An 18,849-nucleotide genomic window follows, 5' to 3' on the forward strand; every position below is an offset into this window, starting at 1 on the left:
TACGGTGATGTTTATGAAGTAGACACACACTAACGAGGGGACTTCTGAAGTGAAGTAGCATTTATTGAATTGAATCCCATCATACAGGTGTTTATGTCATTTTCCCTCTGTGACACACAGCGACTTTGAACCTTGAGTCAAGACAGGTGTCAGTGTGGTTGTTGTCAGTGGGGTGGTTACAGTTGCTCAGGTGACTGAAGCCAACGCCCCCTGGAGACAAGCAGTCATCTGCCGGTGTCAGAGACAGCAGCAACAGCTTACTTTCACCGTACACGCAGACGCTCACTGAGACAACAACAGCAGCAGTCAGGTGTTATGGATGGACATCTTGTTCACACATGAACAGCGTGATTTTGTATTTTCACCATAAAAAAAAACCCAAAACAAAACACTGTGACTGACTCTGAATTAACTCTGTCATGGATCGACTGGATGAATGGAGCTTCAAGTCCAAGAAAATGGACGAGGAGGAGGATTTCTGCTTCGACTACGGAGCGGAGGAAATAACAGATTATCAAGACCCCAATGAACTTCTGGCTGCTTTGAAACAAAAGGAGGAAGAGGTTATTTTGGCAGCCCAGCTGGGAAACGCATTGCTCCTGGAAAACCGTCAGTTGAAAGAGCAGAGCGAAAAACTTCATGAACAGTACGCAGACAAGCTGGAGGTAAGACTACTTACTAAATAAATACAGCTTAATGGCGGTGTTCAGAGAAAGATTGTTTCAAAGTTTTGCCGACTCGGTTTTAGCTGATGATGTCTGACGTGGGCGGATTAAAATGAAATGAAGTTTCCTGATTTTTGTTAACTCCATTCTGTTGGCACAGGCTGACTAAATCCAGTATAGATAATATACTCCACATCTATCTTGGACTTTTCTTAACGAATGTATCATAAATTATACTGACCATAGATTATACGGTTATTTTTGTTGAGATATATGTGGTAAATATGCACCAAGAAAATTACACCTAGTTGGCAGTTTCTTTGTGGTTGTGTGTCCAAATGACAACTTTAAATATTCAACTTTGATCCAATATATGACTTTCAGTTTGAAAAGATAATGGAAAAACTACTATTAATGTGCTGAGAAACAACATGAGCATCATTCAGTAGGTTATACTCTTAAATGCTTTGTAATGCTTTTTTTTTTTTTTTTTTTCATAAGTTAGTGAGATATATTAAAAATTCATAGCAAACACTGTAAATGTATCAAGGACTTTGCATTATCATTACCAAAGCAGCTGCCACTCACAAAGGCTACTACAGTGTAAACAGGCAGAATGGTTTCTCTTCAGATTGTTACATCACTAAACTTTGCTGTGTCTGATCGGCCTCATGCCTTTGTAATCTCATTGTGCCCTCTGTCTTTTCCCTCTGAAAAGATCAAACTCCAAACAGTATTTCGGATAAGTCTCCCATGTTACGACACCAGCTCCTAATGAGGCATGAGCCATTAACTTCTGCTTCTAACACAGGGAGAGAACTGCAGTTACATGGTCAGCAGCGATATCCACAGATTTCCTGGCGTCCCCCTCAACGCTCACACACTTTAAGCACCCTGAAATGACTTAGTGAGGATTCTCCACATTTAATAAATGTCTACAAAACAACGGATGAATCCAGCCCAACAGCAGCAAAGTTAAAGGCAGCAGCTGAAATCAAGCTGTCTATTAGGCTACCCGTGTTTGTCTTTATCGTGAAGCTGATGTCTGCGGCACAACATTACACACCTGAGTGGTTAGGACAGACTTAATAATGGGCTCACTGCAATTCTCAGGGTGAATGCTGATGTGTCCTTCAGAAGTTCAGTCTTAAATCTTATCAGGTGTGACTCTCACTTAAATCACATGAAGGACAAACAGATGAGGTGGAAATGTGACAAAAGTACTTTACAAAGTGACATGAAGATACAGTATGTCTGAAGCTTTTTCTGATACAATCTGCAATATGAGGTATGATTGAATATAAGGCTCAACAAGCATTTATTTTCATCATCAATTCATCTCCTGATTATTTTGTCAATTAATTGCAGATATGCAAATTAGCTTTATTGTTTGATTGACGGTCCAAAACCCTTTTATCTATCTATCTATTATCTATTCCATCACATGAAACAATTGAGAAGATAATTAATCAGTTATCAGAGTAGTTGTAGATTAAGTTTCTGTTGATTGACTAATCCACATTTCAGCTCTAATGGAATAAATAACAGGTTGGGTATTTGTCTGTAGTAGGACAAATTGTTTTTTTGCGACTCAATTCAGATTACAGCTGTCACAAGTTTCCTGTGATCACATTTCCCCTAGATGAGGCTCATTGTTGATTCTTTCCAAAACAATATGTTATTGTCACATCCTATTGCCAACAAGGATCATTTATTGGCACTGTAGTTTCAAACCATGAATGAACTGCATTTATAGTTTGACATGCTTGACTTTTGTTGTCCCTCAGTGATATTCCCACTGCCACCTATTAAGACATTGGTCTTTTCCACCTCTGTTTAGGAGCTGGAGCAGGGCAGGCATGAGCTGCGGCTGAAGCTGGAGGGCTGCCAGTCCCAGTGGGAGAGCCAGGTGGGGGACCTGGAGAGGGATGCGAGGGAGCTGAGCGCCCAGGTGGAGCGGCTCACCCGGGCGCTGGGCGAAGCCGAGAGGGACAAGAGTCGAGCCCAGCTGGAGCACAGCGAGCACACACAGCGACTCAGAGAGGAGCTGAATACAGTGAGTGCCACGGATAGTAGTTTTTATTTTAGTGGAAGTGGATGGTCGAGTGTGAGTAAATTTAATCTAATTCTGTCTGCATCACATGAAATGAGGGTGAATTATAGAGCTGGGTGCAAAGAAACTGTCTGACTGGGACAGGTAACTGAGCCTCGGGGAATGGAAACAACCACCTGCTGCAGGCCTCCTGAGTCAAACCAGATAAGGTGGGCTGTCACCCAATCCACACGCTGAAACTCAGTGTTCCATACAAACCACTCAGGTATCAGTCTGACTCAGTCTAATCTGTTCTAGAGCAAGGCCAGACTCAGACTGTTTATAGCCTCAGAGCGAAGCCATAGCAAAATGCTTACGGCACAGATACAAGTTTTCATCTGAGCAGGAGAGACAGAGGTGGAAGTTGTTGTTTAGTCGGGAAAGCTATGAAGCAAAGTCTGAGCTGTCGGCCTGAGGCAAATGATCTGTGCCAGTGTGGAGCAGGATGGAAACGATATGTAAACAAGAGGGGGAGTTTTAGGTAATACCTCAACTTGATTTCAGATCTAGGACAGAGGGAGGAAACCATAGAGAGGTTCTGGAAGATGCGGGTTTCACTTTGCTCACTTCCAGCTCATGTTTGTTATTTTGGTGGAAGTATTTATCGCATGAAGATAGAGCTGGAACAAGCTTTAAAAATTGTTAATTGTGGCCTTTTTCAGTCACTCTTTGACCAAACGTGCAGAAAATTCTGATTTCAGCTGAATATCTTGGTTGGTTGAAGGTATTTAAAGAAACCAAGATAAATAATAAATAATAATAAATGTGAGTAATAAGCAATATGAAAATGTTGAGGATTTTCTGACATTTTATAGACCAAACCATTAATCAATTAATCAGGGAAAAAATGGGCCGATTAATCAATAGTGAAAATAATGATTAGCTGCAGCCCTATAGAGCATTTTTTAAAATCTATTTAACCAGATCCAGTTTATTTAGCAACATGAAATTAGCTTTTAGCTTAGACAGGTGTACTTGAATGAAGTAATGGACAAGAGCAGTGGCAACACATAGCCGACCTGTCTCATAATCAGCGCATATGTGTTGAGGTGAAATACTTATGATCCTCAGTGTTTGATCCAAAGAAAACAATATACACTGGGAGCAAAATCAAACTGGTGACATGTTTTACAGCTTCTTATCAGCTAACACGCGAGAGCTGATTACATCACACAGCTGGACAACCTTGAGTATTTTTCCAGCCTGAGAAAGTAGCGATTGTTTTAGAGTCGTGACGTGTTACTGTACACTCCACCGATCACTTAGCAGAGCAATTCCCTGCGTTGTGATCGTCAAACCTGAGCTCGCTAAGTTAAAAATGAATCCAAACAACAGTGTGCACCCTCCCACAAGTCAAGGTCCACAGAATAAAGAGCTATGAAGAGCTCTTCCTCTGTTGCCAGGCTGTAGGATTTTCACTGGAGGAAACCGACTCCCTAGAAGTTCAGGAAAAAGTCAATTTAGATAAAAGGTGCTATCTCTGTTTGGGCTGTTCAAGGAGAGGAAGGAAGAAAAAATGTTTGATTTGGCTGTCCAGCATCAGACATGGGTAACTCTGGATTCTGTGTGGTTGTAAAAAAAAAAGTCAGAGACGAGAGTGAATGTGTTAAAGAAAAGAAAGAGCGTGAAGAAGCTCCATGTCTGATGTGTCCTTACCTGGTGTGGTGAGTTGTGTTTGTATTTCTGCGAGTCTGTGAGCGTGTTTGGGACATTGACTGAAGCATGACATTTTGTTCTGTATGTCCTCGACATGTCTCAGTATCGCTGCAACTGCTTAATAGTTTCATTATCAGGGAATCCGTTGATCATTTTCTCAACAAATAAATCGATCGTTTGCCTACAAAAATGTCAGAAATAAAATAAAAGTAGTGAAAAATGCCTGTGACAAGTTCCCAGAGTCTTTAAGTGTCCGACCAACAGTCCAAAACCCTAAGAGATTTAGTTTTCTATCATCAAAGCCGAAGAAAATCAGCAAATTTAGGACCAGAGGACAATATTGGAACCAGTAAATTTTGTCTCTTTTTATTTACTCAAATGATGAGTTGCTGAGTAATTTATTTTATTTATGACTAATCGTTTCTGCTCCTGGCTTCAGTGGAGTTTTTGGAGCTGAGTTTTTGCAGATGTCCACACATAATGATGAACTAGCAGGTTTCAAAGAGCTTGAAACTCTATATCCTAATTGTGAGAGTGTAACCGGAGCCTGACAGGAATCTGGAGCAGGACCACAGTATCTCAGGACAGAAACCTGACAGAGGGAGAGAATTCATTGTGTGAACCGGCAACAGCAAAGCAAAGCTCTGATGTGAGAGGAAAGATTTGCTGCGACTCTCAGTCCCGGTGCTTTTGAGGAAGCGGCTGCGCAGACGCGATGTTGGCGTGTTCCAGGTCGTCACATGCTGGCTGTTTAAAGAGTAGCTAAGGTCCAGGAGAGTGATGAACCATGTCAGGGTGTTTTTCTTCTGATCACATTGTAAATGTGATCATTCCTGTCGCTGAGAACACTTCAATCAATCATTAATGAGTTTTTCTTGTGTCTGATGCATCAGTTTGTTAATTTGTTACTTGAGTCAGTTTGAGGAGTGTATTTCCAGGCAATCTCGAAATTTTTAACACAGAAAACCATGAAATCTGATTCTGCTGAGCCAGAATGTACTTGACATTATTTACACTGATAGAAAGAAAAATGAGATTGACATGTTTTGCTGATTTAGTTTCACTCATGTGCAAAAAAATGTTTCACAAATGAACATTATCAGTGTATTAGAAGCAGATCTACTGAAGAAGAAATACCAGATTGGAAAGGGAGTATGATTAGAGGACGATAAGCTGGAAATTCTGATTAAACTGGGTTTGTTTACCTGGCAGAGTCATTTACTCAAGAAATGAATAATATATCCCTGAAGGTAAGATCAGGACATTGTTTTGGACCTGTGTCAAGTTACACTAAAAGTAACCATTAGTCACTCACAGTTTTGGTTATCATGGTTCATGTTTACAGAGGCTACAATAAGCTACAGTCAGTATTGAATCTAAATTATCACGGTTCTTCAACTAGAATGGCGCTTAGACAGGTTCACCAAGGCCAATGTCAGTCAACATAAACCAGACGCAAGAGAAATAAAATTAAAACTCATTGTAAAATAATCTGCAGATCTGCCCAAAACTGAGTGGGTTCTTCTCTGAACTTCTCTGACCCAGTTCAGGTTCTTCTTGTGTCACCCTGCTGACACGAGTGAAAACATTATATATGTGGTTTGACTTTTCAAGATGAAAACAGTCGGACAGGAGAGCCAAATAACAAACGCTTCACTTACCAGTTTGTTAGGGACACCTATCTAAGTCTAATACAACAGTCCTGCAATAAATCCTCCTGCATTAAGGTTGTAATGTTCAGTTTTTACTGAAGCAGTTTTGATTCAATTTTAGAATCATTTTGGAGGCTGCAGTTTGTGGTGCTCTTAGATTGTATTGCTGTACATTAAAAGTTGTTTTCAATATTTTAGGAGCTGAGAAGATTGAAAGTCAAAGTATTGTGATTATCTTTTGTCTTTACAGTGATATTTCTTCAAGAAAAAATACCAAATATTGTTATTTTTGGTATTGGGTTCAGCTTCTCAACCCTCTGTGAGGGTTTGACGCTTTTCAAATGAAACATGATGGTAAACTGAATTTCTTTGGGTTTTGGTTTTCTTGACAAGAGAGTGAGAAATTGTGATAGAGTGTCGTTTCACTATTTACTATCATGCTGCATCCAAAAGCATAAAATATCAGATCACCGAAACAGTTGCCGTTCAGTTTTCTGTTGATGAACTAATCACTTAATCGACTAACTGTTGAAGTGCTGCTGTTTTTTGACATTTCATTGTTGAAATGATCCATTGATTCATTGAAAAAAGAAGCAGCAGATTAGTTAATAATGAAAATACTCATTAGTTGCAGCTCAAATATTTCATCCACATTTTTTTTAATCAATAACGGTAGACTGGGCATAAACAAAATATGTGGTCATTTGGTCTTTTTCTGTGTCAGGTCAACTTTTCACCTCCTGCTTTTCACCCAGTGATACATGATCACCTTCCCCGCCCGTGGATCACAGTGCGTTATTAGACAACTGTGACAAATCCCTCACTGTGGATTTCCGTTATTGTAAAAGGAGACGCCCAAATTGAGGCGAGCCCCCGTGACCTCTGCTCTCTCTGGCAGCATCACCCAGCTCATAAACAAAAAAGGAAAAGACAATACACAATGCAGAGAGATATAAATCTTTCATTTGCTCCTTTGATGTTGCTCCTCATTCCCCAACATCCCATCATCCCAGGGGAAAGCCATCTTTTCTGTGTGCTCCCTGAGGGGCCCGGCTATAGCTGGGGTAGTCAGCTGTTAGATACCCCAGTGTTTGTACTGGTGAAGGCCTGAGGCTCGGGGGCCATGTGAGGGGATGTCATCTTTGTGTCTCTACCAAATGGAGCGTCCTCCTTCCACTTGTGTTTTGGTGATTCTCAGTGGGTCGCTGCCTCTATTGTGGAGGAGACCCGTGTTGACGAGACGAGGCAGCGGTAATGACGACCCGTGGACGCAAACATTCATGTTTAAGGTCGCCCTTCTCCTCCTCCTAGTGTGTCTACATGCTATGTTTTGTTTTTGTCCATCAGTGCATGCTTTACTCTCAGACACACACACACACATACACACACACACACACACACACTTCCCACTAATTTTAGCCCTCACTTCCTCTGTGCACTCATATAAACACATCCACACAAGCTGCCCCCCCCCCCAACTTTACCCTCCTGATGTCCAAGTTTACCCTCCGCCACATTGTTGTCTAATGTGGCATGATGATGTCACAGGCAAGACCAAGATGCCCTCTGCTCCATCTGCCGCAGAGACCCATTCTTTCATCTTGTATTATGTGGCAGTGATGGGACCTGACAGGGGCCTGCCGAACTGCTGAGTAAGGGGAACTGAGGGTCTGAGACCAGGACGGGGGAGGAAAGGGGTTGGTGGGAGGGCGATGGGTTGTTGACTGTGGCTTCAGAACTTGCACAGCAGCGCTCCAGAGATCCCTTCGTTTTTGTGTTTTGAAATCATTGTCTGCTTCAGAGAGAAGCCCCAGAAAAACAGATGAGTAACTGATTTATCATCATCAGCAATAAGAGCGCAGTTCGTCAGTGCCTGGCTAATGTTTCCCTGTTCTTTTGATGGATCAGTGATCTCAGGAGCCATGTTGCTTTTTGTTCAGTTACAGCGGTGGTTCTCTGTCTTTTTAACTAATGACCTGTTAAAGGTGGCCTGTGGAGTTTTCTTTCTCTAAACTTATGTTGACATTCAGCCTTTCTCACAGCACATTGTGTGTGTGGGCAAACAAACATGATGAATACATTTCCTTCCTCATGAAACAATTGCAAAAGCTTTTTTGTTTTCAGTCTAAATATTACATTCTTTATATCCACGTTTTCTAGCGGTTAAGCTTCTTGGCCTGTTGCTGTTGTCAACTGTTCAATCAGTGAAACCATCGTCAGAACTGTAAATGGCTCAAAACAGGGACACCACATGTAAAAACAATGCTCCATAGCCCTATTAGTCAAAAACTCCACAATGTACCTTTTAAAATTAGCCAATATCATCTTAATCTGTGGACATGAGTCCTGTGCAGCTCAACAAAGATAATATTTTTCCTTCTCGCGGTCTGGAGAGGTTGAAAATAGCCAGTCTTTTACAAGAATAAAAGCAAAACATATTTTTGTCTTTCATACCTCTTTAATCTCCTTATTGTGCCCACCCAGATTTTTATCTTTGTACCCCACTGGGATCTATCTTGGGAACCACTGGGTTACAGAAACACTTGCAGTTCCTTTGAAGGCAGTAAAGAAAACCATTTCTCATTTTCCATTTGCTGCTGGGCCCACAGCAAAAGCAATACAAAACACGTATTTAATTCCAGGCACCTAATCCCCACCTTTCAGGCAGGTATCATATTATGTTTCTTCTCATTTGAGTCTAGATTACAGGACTTTATCTCAGAGAGACCTCCTGCTATATATTTGGTTATTTTTAGATCCAAGATTGTGGGCTCAATTTTCTTAAAGCTCATGCCTCAGGCAAGCTTTGTTCTGGAGTTTCAAGTTGACACAACATGATTTCACTTTTCTTTGGTCATGGTTTGATTTCTGGCTGAGTGAATTTTTTTTCTGTGTTTAAATCTGTCTGTAAACCCCTCCTCGTGTCAAAAAGTGGACCTGCAAATTCAAAAGCTACATGTCTATTTTCTGTCGCTCCATTTATGAATCTTGTGTCTGTGTTTTCCCTCTGATGTGTGTGTGTGTGTGTGTGTGTGTGTGTGTGTGTGTGTGTGTGTGTGTCTGCGTGTAGGCGATGGAGGTGGAGAGGGCCATGTCCAGCGAGTTGCAGGCTCTAAAACAGGAGCTTCAACAGAAAGGAAGCCTCAACAGGCCGCAGGATGAGGAGCTGATCAGTGCCATGAGGGAGCAGGTGACTACTATGCAAAAACATTTCACATGTCCCACTGAATGCTGAAACCAAACCAACGCTAATCCAAAATGTAACCGCTATGATGGAAATTACTCTGTGACTCTGTTCCGCAGTGGCTGACTCTGACTCTGTGACACTAAACTTGACAGAATTTCCTTTGAGAATTATTGATAATCCTTTCAATTACAGATCAAAAGATCTGTAATTGATTTTAACTGCTCAGGCTTTTCCAGTGGTGGAGAACTGTCCTTCAAGCAGCAATAAAGCCTGCCAATGGGAGGATTCAAGGATTTATGCAACCAAACTTTAATACAAAAAGGACATTTCTCTATTATATGACAGATAGTTCCTAATAGTTTTCTTTTTTTTCCCTAGGGAAAATAAAGTCAGATAAAATATTTTCAGCGCTCTCCAAACACTCCCAGATAGAAGCATTGATGGATTGAATGGTTGTGATGCCAGGGAACAGTGGGAGTTAGTGCGAGTTTTCCTCTCAGAGAAGAGTGAACATTTTTCCTTTTTTTTTTTTTTTTTTTTTTTTTGTTGTTGTCATATTTAATATCTGCGTTTTGTGTGTTTTTCCAGGTGTTGCGTCTCACCCAGAAGGAACAGGTGCTGGAGCAGCGTTTGGAGAGTGTGTGTCAAGAAAACGCTGAGCTGAGGGCGAGTTTGGATTCTTTACAGACACGTCTAGCTCTGCACGACCAGCAAAATCAGCAGCACAGCCAGCAGGTACATATACAAATTCATTACATACTGAAGTAACACTTGCAAGCCAACGCAGACACACCCGGAGGTTCATACTTTCTTTAAAGTAAATACACACTGATTAGTGTTCATTGTAGCAGCAGGAAACAAGTTCAGTGCGATTGGTGTATGAATGAAAGAGCCTCAATGACAAAGGGATTTTCTGCTCCCTGCCTGGCGGCCTGGGTTTCGGCGGGATTGTGGAAAGCATTGCTAAACAATCACCTCATCCCCGTCATTGTAACTTTCACTTGCAATTCTGGATTCCACTCTTGTTCATTTAGTTTCATGTTGAGCTGGAGGCTGGAATCTGGCACGTCAGGATTTCTCTCGCATTAGCAGAGTTTTTGCACGAGTGTCTCATGACAGCTTTTTACAAAGCACACGTGGCCCAGCGTAAAATCATTTTGGTGTGATCACATGCATCTCCCTCTGTCAGGTATAGTCTATAAGAATTCAGAATGTCATCTTAATTGCTGTCATTAGTTGTACTTGTACTTAGACGTGAGACTGATGTTCACAAGTACAACTAACTCACGTTTTTTGCCCGGAGGGGTTCTGTATATGTTTATATGTGTGATCATCCATGTGTGTGTTCCTGCTCGTGTTTTCAGCTATCCGAGGCCTGGCAGGAGGTGGAGGTGGCACGGAGCCGCTCACAGCAGCTGCAGGCCCAGGTGGAGGAACTTCAGGAGGTGTCCCTGCAGGAAGCCAGGAGCTATGGAGACGCCTCCCTGCTGTCCGAGCTGGAGAGCAGCCTGGAGACGGCAGGGCTGGGAGTCAGCAAAGAAGAGGTACTGAAGCAGCAGCACTTGATTTTCCAGAAAATGCACAATATTATAATATATCAAAATTATGATTTTATCCTTACAGATACTCTTAGCAGTAGGTGAGCTTGAGAAAAACTTTCAAATTCAAAAACAAAAGGAGGACATTTCAGATTATCTGAACAATACAAAAAACACAACTTGGCTTTACTATGAGGCAGAGAGGCTATAAATTCAAACATGTGCTGTAACTGACAGAAGACCGCAGATAGTTCACTGTGGGACCGGCTGCACTAACCTCTCCTCCATATTGTGGTTGGCAAATGTTACTTTTGGGCTTACTCTATTGTAGTCCTGCCCACAATGATTCACATCTGTTCTGAGGGGAAATTGTGTTGCTGTGATGACTGGAAACAAGAACTTTAAGATCTGTACAGTATATATTTATATATAATATACAGTAGGTGTCCTGAAAGACATGTACAGTGAGATCACACAATAATGGCACCAAGGCAACAACATCTACAAGTTGAATTTTAGGAAACATGTATGAACGTTGTCGTAGTGACAAGTACAGTAACTTTCTCTGCAGAGAGGAATGAGCTGACAGAACATTTTGTGCAAGTTCTCTGTAACAGTGTGACTTGTTTGTTTGATGCACGAACACACTCTGCGAGAAGAAGGTGTGAAAGAACCCTGGTTTTCAAAGTGGAGACACCACCAAGAAATATCCGAGGGGGCTTGTAGCAGAAAGACACAAGTTTGAGTGATGCCTGCGAGAGAGCAGGAAAACTGACTGACAGTGAAGCCAGGTCTCACTCCGGGTGTCTGCTGTTATTGTTTTGTTCCAGCAGGAAAATGTGATATATAACTGCGCTTGTGACTCATTCGCCACATTTCCTGTTTGTCATGGCCACATTGTTTGAGTTGAGTTTCCTCATTTCACAGCTTTCAGCACATCTACACACGTGTGTGTGTAACCTTTACAAAATTAACCTGCTCTACCAAAATGAACCTGTGCGGGTAACCGCATAATCAGTATAATCATGTGATGCATTTGACTCAAGGAAGGTAAATAAAGTAATGAGATAATGCTTGCACCTCCCAGTGTGTAAATACTTGATGTCACTCAAGATGTGGTATGTGAAGAGAATGAATTGCATGCTGAAGGGAAAACAGGAAAAGAAACACCTTGTTTTGATCCAGTTTCTTTGTCAGGAATTTCTTATTTTTCATTAAAACATCCGAAACATTAGCTCTCTTCATGTAGGCCAGCTATACAGTGTCAGCCTCCAAGCTACACCAATTGTGTTGTGGAAGTAACTCAAAACCTCAGTTAATAGTTAAGTTCAAAATGTATAGCGTTTTTGAAAATCAGAATTAACATAAATTAACACGCCTCACCTCTGATTCCACTTAGATAATGCAAGAAATGGGCTCCATCCTTCAGTTACTGCTCCCACTGACCCAGGAACTGAACAGCTCAGGGAGGTCAGAGGTCCTGGATCAACAGGAGGACCTGCAGGCCATGCTGCACCGGCTGAAGGGGGTCGCCCAAACCCTGGCACAGGGATCCAGCCCTCAGGTGAGCGAGAGCCACACAAAAGCAACAAGTAGGGCAGGAGAGGAAATTCAAAGAAAAGGCCGACCTTGGTTGTAATCATAGAGGATGGGAATATGACACATACAGTATATAGGACATATATGAATCATATATCATTTCAATATACAGATGTACAGAGTATTTATGCAAAACTACCAGCTCTAGGATTTAAAGATCCAGAAAGCAACCTACCCACATATTCATTCATTAATGTATTCACAGTTGGCCTGTTTGCCCTCCAGTGGCTGTTAGTGGCACTATAGTGTCGTCATCCTGAACCACGCTGAGGAACTGTGGCCTTGTTTATCTAAAAGATGCCTGATGAATTGTTGCAATCGATATCTTACATGCTCTGCTAAACCTCTATTTGCCGTGAGCGAGCGTGTACAATTGTCCAGCTGTGTCTCGTGGCGTTTGTAGACCTTTCAGACCAGTAACATGCGTTTACCGCTGTAACTAAATATTTGTGCCCAGCCTCTTCCTCCCTTGGAGCACCATGCATATAGGGCAACAGCACAGAAACTACTTTTGGTGTAAACGTGTGTGAAATGCTGGGCCGACACCTGATCTCTTTGTTAATGTCTCTGTCCCAGGAGCTGAATCAGGCTTTTGTCGACAGGACGGGTGATCAGTGTGGGAATACGAGCGCAGCAGAGGAGCTGAGAGATCAGGTAACCAAGTGTTGAACAAACACGCCTGTCAGGGAGGGGCAGCACCTGTGGCAACCTATTATTTGAGGATTTGGCTGTGCCAGTACTGACTCTGTTACAGTCGCTGTATCTTAGTGTCATATACAGATTGAGTGACCTTTGAGAGCGTTTTTACAGGGTTAGAGGTAGATAGTTTTTTGTCACAAATTTTAACAACTGAATTAGTTTAGTTAACTTCACAAATTCAAATTTGTCTTAAGTTTTCATTTTATCACATCACATTTTTATTATTTTCATAATAAACTGCAACATAACTCATGTCGCTTTGCAGAACATCCGGCTGCAGCTGGAAAACACTGATCTGAGACAGAAGCTGCAGAGCGTACAGGAACAAGCTGAAGTCGTCCAGCAGGCCATCAAAGACCGAGATGAAGCCATAGCCAAGTGAGAAGCTCATTATTTCTCAATATTCTCACTGCAATTTGTAATATCAAATATATTCAGATTCCACTTTTACAACAGTTATTAATGAATCTAATCTTGAATAAATCAAATATTTTTTGGTTGAATACTTAAAAAAATTACTTTTGCATGAATGCATTTACTAGGTTTCTAAACAAAAACACAGAAGTAATTTATAGTTCCCGTAGAAAGCTACTCCTGCAGCCATAATAATGAGTTTTTACCTGTGGTGAGGGTGAATATCACAAGAGTGAAATTTTCTAGTATATGACTGTGATGTGTCTTCATTTCTTGGCAGGAAAAACCTGATGGAGGTCGAATTGGTGAGAAGTAAAAATGATATGATGTCTCTGAACAACCAGTTATTAGAAGCCATCCAACGTAAACTGGAACTGTCACAGGAGCTGGAGGCCTGGCAGGTGAGGTCCCTATTTACCCATAATGCTTTTTGCCCATCACATCTAGTCGACTGTATCCTACAGCTCCCTCGCTCATCTCTCATGCTGTCGCTTTGTCACACTGTCTTACTGTCTTCAAACTTTCAGCACAATTCCTGCTTCATGAAATCTTACACATTTAAGTTCTAAAACACCCCAGATTAAAAATCACTTTGAGGCATGTTGACTACAGTTTCAGTGATAGATGAAAGACAGGAGATGAATGTGTCTCAGTCTATCCTCAGTGGGAGGTCAGGGACAGACACAGCCATATCCCTCTCAGCCGTGTCAGTCTGAAAGGATATAAACGGCAGGTGTCTCTGTCCATGAGTCCTTCTGCTGCTGACTCACGATGCCAAGCTGAGCCATCTGCTGGAGGGTCTGATCTCTTGTGGTTTGATGACAATACTGCAGATAATATTTAGACCAAAACACTGATTAGTTTTCTGGAGAAATCATGTTTGTTAGCTGAAAGCAGTAGTATTCTGTTCCCTCCTGAACAGCTAAACTCATTCAGCTGGAAGAAGCACACGTGCAGACATAAGTCAGGAAATAAAAACTGTTAAATATGCAGAAATGTGCAGCATGCCAGATCAGCTACACTGAGCTGAATAGTTCATAGGAACAGAGAAAATAATTAAGTGTCAATTATGAAGACATTGCGGTTAGGCATCAGTACATATTATCATACCATAATTAGATTCTCAGAACATTGCTCTTTCCCCACACGCAACCTGAGGCAAAGTGGTGTTTCACAATTTTCTTAAGTGGGCAAAAAAATCAGCAGGGAGCAAATGTAAGAATGGCCTATGTTTACTACATAGCTTCATGTTAAACAAAGTAATCCATAACTTTTTGTTTTTACTTTATGTGTCACTGCTCAGGAGTCACGAGCTGAAGTGCTTCACAGCCATTTGGTAGCGATATTACATCCACTCGCTCAGACCCACTAATCAAATCCTTGTTCCTTGGCCCATGTTGGCTGAATTTTCTGTTAGATGGCTGACAAAAACACAATCAGGATCTGAAGCGAAACCTTCTTGACAGTTAAAGGATAAAGCTGGTGATAACTTTAACTTTCCAACTTCTGCTGCCTCTCTGTGGCACTCAGCCCTTCGCTTGTCGCTTCAGACTGGAGAATAAAAACTTTTAAAACAAATATATAGCTGGGTACTGTAGTTTTTAACAAACGCTACTCAAACAGGAGAAAATAGTGCATTTGTTGGGGACTATTTTCAGTTGCGTATTAATACGCAGTTAGTCTTGTAGTGAGTAATAACAGCAGCAGGACAGTATATGTGGGATTGACTCACATAAACTACAGTGCCCATGTTCATTGTATTGAAAAAACATGTCACATGTTTTTAATAGTTTTTGGACAACAATAGAGCCTATGGCACAAAGAACAAAGCATTATCAGACTTTAGCGACACAGATAAACTGATCGATGGTTTTGGCTTTCCTGTGGGATTTATTGACAGTTTAAAAATATTTAATGTGACCTGACAAAAAATGGCACTTGATGTCACAAAAAAAAAAAGCATTACCAATGAGCAGTGACAAAAAAGGTCACCGCAAAAATAACGACACATCGTTAAGAATCAAGTAAATCAGTAGAAGTTAGGAAGATATAAGGACAGTGCTGACATGAGACACCAGACTGAGTTGCTGGCCCTCAGACTTCCTGCTCATTTCCTCTTCCTCTCCACCTTTCCTCAGGATGATATCCAGATCATCATCAACCAGCAGCTCAGGTCCCAGCAGCAGTCGGAGCAGCCTCAGAAGAAGCCCACCTCCAACGGCATGTCATTCTTCCGCAGGCCCAGCAAGACGACCTCCACCTGGACACGCCAGCCCTCCTCCTCCTCTTCCTCCTCCTCCTCCTCCTCCTCCTCCTCCTCCTCAACCTGGAGTTCGGACACAAATCAGGACAAAACCCAATCCCCCTGGAGGGATTGGTTAAGACGCGGCAAAGGGGTGCAGTATGGCAAATAATGTTTCTACCACAGGACCTCCTGAGAGAGGAAAGGACAGAGGGAAGTCACAAGTAAACCTCCCTGTACATCATGTATGGTGCAAAAAGGCCATAAAAACACTTTTAATACAGTGACGAACAAAAGAGCCACAGTGAACAAAGACTTGTCAAACAGACAGTGACTAAAACACATTTCACTGAGAGGCTGAGCCTTCCTGAAAACTAAACTGTGACAACCTGGAGCACTAACATGTTCACAGAATTACATTTGAAGGTTTGCTTGAGACTGTAAATATTGTGCCTTATTTTGTAATATTGTGAATGTCTGACTGTCTGAGACTTTATATGGTATACATAATACTGTAGGTGTAGATGGGTAGAGAGCATTTCTTTGGATTATTTAACTTCACAAAGTAAAGTGAGGAAATAAACAGTTCATTTGTAACTTTGTCTTATCATACCAAGTTGGACGTGAGAAGTTAGAAGTAAAAAAAATGTTGATTGTATGTCTTCATGTACACTGAGAAAGCTATTATTTTTCTATAATTTCATTTTTTTGGTTTCTGATTAAAAAGCAAACAAACAAATATTTTCTCTGAATGAAAACTTGGTGTGGCAGACACACGTACTGTATCTGTATGTTCTGTGACTCAGTATTCAATGTTGAAGCTGCTTAGTTCAAACTGTGTTGTTTCCTAAGCTGTCCTACTGACCACATCTGGAATGATTGCCAGATGTCTTCATAAAACAACAAATAATCCTTTCAGGTTTTTGTGTCTCTGAGTGTTTGTGTTCAGAATATTACTATGATAAACTGACAGCCGGCGAATCAGGCAGCTGCTTGATCAGCAACAAGAGGCATCTAAAGATGTTCTATTAAAAATCAACTCGATTCGGAGCAACTTATTTACACAAGGTGAACTTAGACCTAGAAAAGTAGTAGTTTATCAGTCTCTGTTTCTTTTCTACAGGGGAAAATCTGTAGAATAGAGAATTGAAAAATGTCTTCATTTCCCAGAGTTAAAACTCATTTTCTCCTGTACAATATAACAATGCAGCACTGACCCCAGGATGACCATTCATGAGATTGTTTAACAGACAACTGATAAACTGAAAACAAGTCATTATATTGTCCAACATATGTAGTAACTTAAAAAACAGATTTTGACAAAGTGATTGAAAATGAATTGCAGAAATCTCATTTACACCTAGATTAGAGTTTTTACTGCGCTGTAGCATAAAATGGCCACAACATTGAAATGTTAAACATCATTATGCAATGATTACTTCACCAGGTGCTGAAAATTCTGACTTGCAAAATGCACAAACTCTATTTTGGAAAGAAATAGGCCTTAAATTGATTTGAATTCTTTTGACAGGATGAATTTCACATGGACCAATCTCCTCGCTGTGTTTTACATAGTTACAGTCTTATCATTGAGTGCTTGTTTAATTGTGATTTTAGATTTTATTTGTGGGAAATGGAGATATTCTCTGAATCCTTTCAGTGATGATAGCAGAGAAACCGTGCATAATTATGCGGAAAATAAGTTTGGTTGCGTTATGGAAAAGGATTGCATGACTGAGAGCCAAGCAAGAGATCGTTTTTGAGAACATCGTACTTAATTTTTCAAATAATTTTGTTTAGTAAAAGCATTAGACAAAATAATTAAAGGGGACAAGTGTTATAAACCTTTTTGTCCAATTACAAAAGACAGTTCTAGTAACAAATGTATTTATACTGAACAACATTATGCTGAAATTTGTTTCTAATATTGTTCTTCTTCATGTTTATTAATGGGGTAGAAACACCTCTCAGTATAATGTTGTTCATCAACACTGCAAAGTAGCCTACAACCTCAACAATAAACATGTAGCCTAGTTAAATTAACACCTCTGACAGTGTCAATCAAACCTGAACATAAGTATGATTTTAAAGGTAGAATTTATGGTTGAGCAGTTGTAGTAAATTACATGAGATGTTACAAATGTAAGTGGCCAGGATGCCAGGGACTGTATTCACATCTCCAAACATTTCTTTCATTTCATCAAAGTCTGTTCCCAAAAGCAAAAACCCAAACTTCATAAACACACTTTTAATGAACAGCAGAGGTCAGGCCCACAACAGGCCTCATCCTGGACAAACAACCAGGATGGAGCACCATGAGATAGAGTTGCAGTCCGCTGCTGCCCTCTGCTGATGGTCAGCAAACACTACAAAGTTCAGAGAAAGATGAGTCCTAGCACATGTAGCTACTAGAGAACTGTAGAGCTGCAACCAGAATAATTTTCGTTATCAATATCAATCTGAAGGTTATTTTATTTGATAATCGATTGATAAAAATTTCAGAAAATGGTGAAAAATGCCCATTATTATTGTCAAGTTAACATATTCAAATTGCTTGTCAGTCAACAGAAAGATGTCAAGTTTACTGCTATAGAAAACTGAAATATTCACATTTCAAGAAGTACAAACACATTTTTTTTTTTTTTTTTTTACATTTTTGCTTAAAAATAGACTTAAAGAATTAATCAATAGATGCAAGTTCAATTTTCTGTCAATCTACCAATCAACTTCTAATCTCTAGACAACAGGTTGGGTTCAGGGTGCCTGGGAAATAATGAAACCGCCATACAGCAATTTTTTTTTGTCCTGGGAGGTTAATCCATCAACATATATGATGCCTTTTAATTAAACAAAATAGCTCAAGTCTAGCTCTCCCAAAATATTATTTAATAATGTGATAAAATGCAGTGAAGTAGGCTGTTCTGCCCATTTTTTCCATAAAAAGCGCAAAAAGTATTCGATCTAAAACTGCTCTTTATTTTTAACATAAAAGTCAAAAATTATTCCCACAAATACTTACTGTTAAAATGGGGGAATCTTTAGATAATTAGATAAGTTAATTAAATTTAAAGCTATAACAGAGATGTTGTTTTTATTTTATTTATG

The 18,849-nt window shown here is 40.5% G+C and overlaps 1 protein-coding gene across 1 annotated transcript; it reads left to right on the top strand.

Annotated features, from left to right (window-relative positions):
- The first annotated feature begins 419 nt into the window (after positions 1-419).
- On the top strand, positions 420-16,662 carry LOC111228070 (BICD family-like cargo adapter 1). The gene is made up of 10 exons (XM_022753855.1): positions 420-665; positions 2,506-2,721; positions 9,136-9,255; positions 9,841-9,987; positions 10,617-10,796; positions 12,190-12,354; positions 12,966-13,043; positions 13,354-13,466; positions 13,783-13,903; positions 15,641-16,662. Exons 1-10 carry the CDS (start codon positions 420-422, stop codon positions 15,914-15,916), a joined length of 1,662 nt encoding a protein of 553 aa, XP_022609576.1. The 3' UTR covers positions 15,917-16,662.
- Positions 16,663-18,849: the final 2,187 nt, after the last annotated feature.

This window comes from Seriola dumerili, unplaced genomic scaffold, assembly GCF_002260705.1.
Source record: "Seriola dumerili isolate Sdu_G_001 unplaced genomic scaffold, Sdu_1.0 BDQW01000199.1, whole genome shotgun sequence".
Lineage (NCBI taxonomy): Eukaryota > Metazoa > Chordata > Actinopteri > Carangiformes > Carangidae > Seriola > Seriola dumerili.

Bases quoted from the DNA above. Each gene is read 5' to 3' on its own strand.
- LOC111228070 (XM_022753855.1), top strand. From the start codon at position 420: ATGGATCGACTGGATGAATGGAGCTTCAAGTCCAAGAAAATGGACGAG. The intron at 10,797-12,189 runs GTACTGAAGCAG...GATTCCACTTAG, and splicing joins TGGGAGTCAGCAAAGAAGAG to ATAATGCAAGAAATGGGCTC. The intron at 13,467-13,782 runs GTGAGAAGCTCA...ATTTCTTGGCAG, and splicing joins CGAGATGAAGCCATAGCCAA to GAAAAACCTGATGGAGGTCG.